At 35.5% G+C, this 7,784-nt stretch overlaps 1 protein-coding gene across 1 annotated transcript in view; it reads right to left on the bottom strand.

Annotated features, from left to right (window-relative positions):
- Positions 1-3,033: 3,033 nt before the first annotated feature.
- LOC125032523 (prokineticin Bm8-d-like) overlaps positions 3,034-7,784 on the bottom strand; it is a 12,855-nt gene continuing 8,104 nt past the window's right edge. The window contains exons 3-4 of the mRNA XM_047623694.1: positions 6,263-6,417; positions 3,034-3,388 (exon numbers count right to left, since the gene is read on the bottom strand). Coding sequence (XP_047479650.1) covers positions 3,251-3,388; positions 6,263-6,417 — 293 coding nt within the window. The 3' untranslated portion in view covers positions 3,034-3,250. The remainder of the gene's footprint in view (positions 3,389-6,262; positions 6,418-7,784) is intronic.

Here is a 7,784-nt window from a genome sequence, read left to right as displayed (position 1 = left end):
AAATGCAGCATAAAATCACGCAAGCAGACGTGACTAATCACACACACGCGCGCCCTCTAATACACAAAATCTCCATGAACATTACAAAGCCCAATGTCCCAATTAGTAAAATACCACAGGGTCGATCCATTCCACCATGGAAAATTCAAAATTGATCGTACACCTTACGTGTCTACCACAAAAAAACAGTGTACATAACTGCGTGTTACAACAAATTACATTAGCAACGGTGGGGGAACACACAGAGTCTATGGGCGATGATGTATATGAGTGTTACGTTGACGGATCCGTACAGTCTGGATAAAAAGCTGGTTGTACTTGTACTGTATACGAAAATGGCTTACTAAAACATCAAGTTAATATGAGAGTGCAAAATTGGGCCAGCACTACACAAACGGAGCTGGCAGGTATACTCCTTACAACGGAATTCGTAATGTCTCGGGGCTCTGGAGTAGTTTTCTGTGACTCTCAGAGTGCTCTTCGGACACTAAATTCTTTCAAAGCAGGTGGCGATGAGAAAATTGTGAGTTGCATTAAGCGTAATGTAACTTGTGCAATAGAGCGCAATTTTAAAATTCAATTTGTATGAATACCATCTCATGTTGGCATAAGCAAGCACGACCACGTCGACAAATTGGCGAAGGAAGCCTGTAGCAAAGATATTGTGAACATAGATCTTGGGATGCCTCTTGCTAGGGTTGCACATATATTGAAAAGTTCTCATAAGGAAGAATTAGTAGATCTGAAAAACAGTCAAAGGCCTGAAAGCTGTACCATAAGGCACTACGATCAGTATAGAGATAGCAAGCCCTCCTATGGGTGGCACCGAAGTCAAACCAGACAATGTGACGCGGTTATTGCCAGAATACGTTTAGATTATAGAATGTATTGGCAACTGCACGGTGCAAGAAGTGCAGATGAATCTAAATGTAGACTGTGTAACGAAAAAAACAAGCGAACGCTTGAGCAGTATATCTCGGAATGTCATGTGATACAGCCTTTCAGACCTCCTAACATGAGGTATAAAGAACTATGTGAATATTTCATTTCATCTGATACATTGGAAGATATACTCGTATTATATCCTAAATTTACTATGTAAAACTGCCGTAAACAAAAAAACACAGTGTCATGTAAACACAGTGGCAAAAGCATATCAACGTATTATATTTGTATGATGTATGACTTGTTTCTATATTCCCATGTACAATTACAGTAGTCACAGACTACTGTACTGTCAGATGTATATAAAACTGTAATCATGATTGCCCACGCCTGAGCAGATAGCCAGGGTGGTAAATAAACTTACTTAACTTAACTTGCGTGGAATTCGAATGTCGCTATCATGGTTTTTTTCCTTTTTGTATATTATATTGCAACCAGAAAACATTAATATCATACTTTAATTGTTTTTATTTTCTTTGTCTGTCAACGTCTAAGTTCGTTTAACTTATGTCAAAATCGAATGTAACTCATCATATTTTCCTCTTAGTTTGTCATGTAGCAAGCAGGAAAAATGAATATCCTTAATATAAATATTTTCTTTGTCGACATATATCTCAGGAGAATTACTTCCCGAAGCGTAGGTGTGTAATTTGGGGTATGCGTATTAATCATGCAATGTGTATGTATGTATTCTAAATCATAATATTATAAACCATAACACATTGCGCGTTGCTTTTCGATGAAGACAAATATAAAATCGGTAAAAAATAACGCATTCCAAGTTATTCTTCAATGAACATAGTCATCCTATAGTCATAGTCATCGGTAAATCATAATGCATTCCGAGTTATTTTCTAATAAAGATAGTCATCCAATTTTCCAATAAATATAGTCATCACAACACCAGAAAATCGTAAAACATTCTAAGCTACTTTCCAATAAATATAGTCATCACAATACCAGAAAATCGTAATTCATTCTATGCGGCTTTCAAACGATGACTTCATGATGACTAATAGAATCTCTGTTGGTTGCTATGACAACGGTATCCATAGTAACTCGCCATATCTTCTCTGCGTGATTAAAAGTTTATTTCATTATCTTCTTTGTCTACGCGTGTGATATATATATATATATTTTTTTTATAGCACAGTTGTATACAAATATTTTTTTTGTTTTTAATTTCATTTATCTATGTATATGTTTATTTATTTGTCTTTTCTTAAGATGCGTTTTTAGTATTGATTTATCTTCCGTTCGATATAAAAACGATGGTTTGGATATACATATTATTTTAAACGTAACATATTTACAAAGGTATGCACGTTTTGTTTCAATAAAACAGGTTCGTTCATGCCAATTGTATTTGCTTTATACAACAGCGTCGTTCAAGAATTCATTAAGTGTTGATTGATATTTTTTCTCCCTTCTTTTCAACATCTAATTTAGACCTTCGTGAAAGCTTAAAAAAAAAATAAAATAAAAAAAAGACTAATATTTCTTATATACAAATATACGTGAATATATATACCTCTCATTGTATTGTGGTTTGACATAAAGTTATCATTATTGTTATTATTTCTTTACTAATGTCATTCTAAGGATATGATACATTTCCTTGATTCAGAAGCTGGGCACTGGCTGGGTAAAGCAGATGACTGAGGCAACATAGGTCATGACCTTTGCCCAGACACTGCGTCTCCTTTGAGAAACATGCTTAATGCTAAACTTATTCGGAGGAAGATCTTGGGTAGAGAAGGAGAGAAAGAGAGAGAGAGAGAGAGAGAGAGAGAAAGAGAGAGAGAGAGAGAGAGAGAGAATGAGTGAAAAGTATGACAGGTAGATAGATAGATGAATGGATAGATAGACAGATTGACAAACAGATAAATAGATAGATAGATAGATAGATGGATAGTTAGATGGATAGATAGATAGATGGATAGTTAGATGGATAGATAGATAAATGGATAGGTAGATAGATAGATGAATTGATGGATAAACTGATAGATAGATACATAGATAAATAGACTGATAGACGGACAAGGGAGAGGAGACAGAGAGAGAGACAGCGTGAAGTAAAAAAAAAAGAAAAAAGACAGAGAGGAAGAAAGAAACAGACAGTCAGAAAAAAAATAAAAACATAAAGAGAGAGAGAGGGAGAAAGAAAAAAAAGAACTAAAAAACAAACAAACAAACAAAAATTACATTAAATACACTCCTCTCTTACGACCCAACCCCGAAAAAGGTCAGCAAAAAGTCTAGGTCACGGCTGGAACCTTGACACGGAAGGTCAAAAGGTCCTGCTCTACAGCTTAATGGGCAGAGGCTGTGGGGAGGGACGCGGGGTCATGCGAGAGAGGGAGGCTGGGTCAACGCAGACCGTCTGAGAATGCATCTTGGCGCAGGTCAGGTGGGTTTCACAGGGGCAGTGGTCGAAGAATACCTACGGAGAGAGGGGGATTGCTGTCATTGCTATTGCTTTTGTTATTGTTATTGTTGTTATTATTGCTTTTGTTATTGCTATTGTTGTTGTTATCGTTGTTGTTTTGTTATGGCTATTGTTATTGTTATTAGTGTTATTGTTATTATTACTATTGTTATTAGTGTTATTGTTATTATTACTATTGTTATTAGTGTTATTGTTATTATTACTATTGTTATTATTGTTGTTTTTGTTATTATTCTTATTGCTGTGATTGTTATTATTGTTTTTGTTATCATTGTTATTGCTGTTATTGTTATTGCTATTATTGCTATTGGTATTATCATTATTGTTATTATTGCTATTATTAATGTTATCATTATTATTATTATCATTATTATTGCTATTATTATTATTGTCATTGCTATTATTATTGTTATTATTGCTATTATTAATGTTATCGTTATTATTACTGTTATCATTGCTATTACTATTGTTATTGTTATTACTCTGATTGTTATTGTTATTATTGCTGTTATAACTGTGATCCTGATTATGACTGTTACTCTTGCTGTCAGCCGTATCATGATCGTTACTACTACTAACATTTTTATCATGACTTTTATTGTTGTTATCATAATTAACATCTTCATCGTCATTGGTAATATCATTATCAAACGAACACTATATAACTGATAGTAGCAATACTAACACTAGTAGCACTAATAATAAGATTAGTGTTACTAGTGTTATTAATAATAATATCAGTATTTATGATAATAAAATAAATAACAACGACAACAAAAATCATAATGATAATCATCATCATCATCATAATAATAATAACGATAATAATAATAATATTGATAATGAGAATATAAATGATACTAATAATAATGATAATGATAATAATAATGATGATAATAATATAAAACAATAAAAACAACTACAGTAATAGTAATAATTATAATGATAATGATAGGACTAATGACAATATCATTGAAAATGATAATGATGACAATAATGATGATGGTAATAATAATAATAATAATAATAATAATAGTGATAATGATAATAATAATAATAAGAGTGATGGTAATAATAATAATAATAATAATAATAATAATAATAATAATAATAATTATAATAATGATAATCTTAATAATAGTATTGATAATAATAATAATGATAATAATAATGATAATAATAATTAGAATATAAATGATACTACTACTAATAATAATTATAATAATGATAATAACAACAACGGCGACGATGATGATGATGATAATGATATTAATAATAATATCAATAATGATAATAATATTAATACTGATGATGATAACAATAATAATGATAATAATAATGATAATGATAAAAATAATAATAATAAAGATGATGATGATGATGGTAATAATAATGATAATGATAATAATAAAAATAATAATGATAAAAATAATAACAATAATAATAATAATAATAATAATAATAATAATGATAATAATAACAATACTGAGAAATATAATAATGATGAGGATAATAATAGTAATAATAATAATAATAATAATAATAATAATAACACTAATAATGATAATGATAATAATGATGATAATAATAATAATAATAATGATAATGATAATGATGATAATAATAATGATACTACTACTACTACTACTACTACTACTAATAATAATAATAATGATAATAATAATATTGATAACAACAACACAAAAAGTGATAATAATAATGATAATGATAGCAACAATAATAATGTAATGTAATAATAGTAAACATAAAGATCATGATGATATTAATATTTTAATGATGATGATACTCTATTAAGATGCTATCATTTGTTCTGTAATTTCACTATTTTGTTTCATTCTCGCACCATCTCTTCACTATCCTCTCACTATCTTCCTCTCCAATTACTATCCTTCCCCAAGTCTTTATCATGTTCACTATCTCATCGTGCACTCAACATCTCACTATCCTCTCACTATCCTCCACCATTCCCCATCATCTCACCGCACCCTCACCACACTATCTCACTATTCCTATATTACCTCCCCATCTCACCATCCTCTGACATTCTCACCATCTCCTCACCATCATCCCAACATCTCTTACACTTCCCTCACCATCCCCTCACCATCTCAACACCTCTGCCACTCTTCCCTCACTATCTCACAATCACCATCCCTTCGACACCATCATCATTGTCTCATTTTCATCTCACCATCCCCCACACCATCGTACCACGCCCCTCCCACCGTCCTCCCTTCCCGCTTCCCCACCTCACCACTACCTCCCCTCTCTATCCTGTCCCACCTCCTCATCCTCCCCCTTCTACCCTTTCCCACCTCCCCTCTCTTTCCCACTCCACCTCCCCACCTCTCCACTTCTTCCCCACCACTTCCCCTTCTTCCCCATCCTCCCCACCACCTCCCCTCTCTTCCTTATCCTCCCCACCTCTCCACTTCTTCCCCATCCCACCTCCCCCATCCTCCCCACCACCTCCCCTCTCTTCCTTATCCTCCCCACCTCTCCACTTCTTCCCCATCCCACCTCCCCCATCCTCCCCACCACCTCCCCTCTCTTCCTTATCCTCCCCACCTCTCCACTTCTTCCCCATCCCACCTCCCCCATCCTCCCCACCACCTCCCCTCTCTTCCTTATCCTCCCCGCCTCTCCTCTTCTTCCCCCTCCCACCTCCCCCATCCTCCCCACCACCTCCCCTCTCTTCCTTATCCTCCCCACCTCTCCACTTCTTCCCCATCCCACCTCCCCCATCCTACCCACCTCACCAACCACCTCCCCCACCCTCCCCACTTTTTCCCCATCCTCCCCCATCCTCCCCACTTCTTCCCCATCCTCCCCACTTCCCCACCTCACCTCATTATGGATATCCAGCAGCATAGCGGAGGCATCGCACGTTTCCCCCTCGGCCTTGAACGGCAGACAGTACGAGTTGGACGACAGCATGGGGCGGGCGCAGCACTCGTCCACGTTGCAGTCCGACCAAGACACGCAGGATTTCTGAGTCCGAGCTGGAGGAAGGGGACCGAGAAAGGGATGAGAAAGAAGAGTGGGACCGATAAATGGATGTGAAAGGATAATAAGGAAGGGAAGAAGGAAAGAGGGAAAGAGAAGAAGGGAGAGGATGGAAGGAAGAAGGAAGGAGAGAAGAGGGGGAAGGAAGAGGAGAAATGGGTATGAAAGAAGAGGGGGACCGATAAATGGATGTGAAAGGATAATAAGGGAGGGAAGAAGGAAAGAGGGGAAGGGAGAGGATGGAAGGAAGAAGGAAGGAGAGAAAAGGGGAAGGAAGAGGAGAAATGGATGTGAAAGAAGTGGGTGGGGGATAATAAGGGAGGGAAGAACGAAAGAGGGAAGAGGGGAAGGAAGAGGAGAAATATGAAAGAAGAGGAAGAGAGATAAAAAGGGAGGGAAGGGAAGAGAGAAGAGGGGAAAGAAGAGGAGAAAAAAATATGAAAGAAGACGGAGAGATAATAAGGGAGGAAAGGAAAAAGAGAAGAGAAAGGGGAGACAAAGAAATGAAATAAGATGAGCGATAATAAAGGAGGGAAGGAAAAAGAAAAGAGGGGGAAAGAAGAGGAAAGGAGAGAAGAATGTAGGGGAGCGGAGGGGAAAAAAGAGGAAAGGGGAAAGTATTATTATTATTATTGATATTGTTATTATTGTTTTTGTTTGCTGTTTTCTCTCTCTCTCGATTTTGATTTTGTATGTGCCTCTTTTCTCACGGCTTTCTTTATATCTGTGTTCTTTTCTTTCTATCTCTCAGGCTCTGTCTGTGTGTGTGTGTGTCTTTCTCTCTCTTTCTTTCTCCCTCTATCTCTCTCTTTCTTGCTCCCTCTATCATTCTCTCCCTCTCTCTCTTTCTCTTTCTCTTTCTCTCTCTCTCTCTCTCTCTCTCTCTCTCTCTCTCTCTCCCTCTCTCCCACACATGATATATAAAAAGAATTTCCTAAATGTAAGAATTACTTTAAGTTCATGAAAGACAGTAAGCAAAAATAGTGGTTAAAAAAGTATAAATCTTGCAAACAGCATTGAACATTCCAACAGTCATTATAAAAAAAATAAAATAAAATAAAACTTCTAAAGATGCTTCTACATCCTAGCAAGATAACCTAAAGAACACAATTTGAATATTTTTTTTCTTCCTTATCTTTATTAGAATTTGAATCGTTAAGGAAAACCTACCTTAGATTTCGTACTATTTAACATGCATTATTATTAACACGTCTGTCATCACGGATACTTTCTCCAGCACATTGTCAAATCTTGTTGGAAGAAACGAAATTACATGTTATTCCATTACCTTCTATTGTTCAGAGTTCTAGAGAAAATGAAAAAAAAAAAAAAAAAAAAAAAAAAATCTGGGATCAAAATAACC

This window comes from Penaeus chinensis, chromosome 14, assembly GCF_019202785.1.
Source record: "Penaeus chinensis breed Huanghai No. 1 chromosome 14, ASM1920278v2, whole genome shotgun sequence".
Lineage (NCBI taxonomy): Eukaryota > Metazoa > Arthropoda > Malacostraca > Decapoda > Penaeidae > Penaeus > Penaeus chinensis.
Note: the sequence above shows the minus strand (reverse complement) of the source record. Positions and strands in the feature narration are given on the sequence as shown.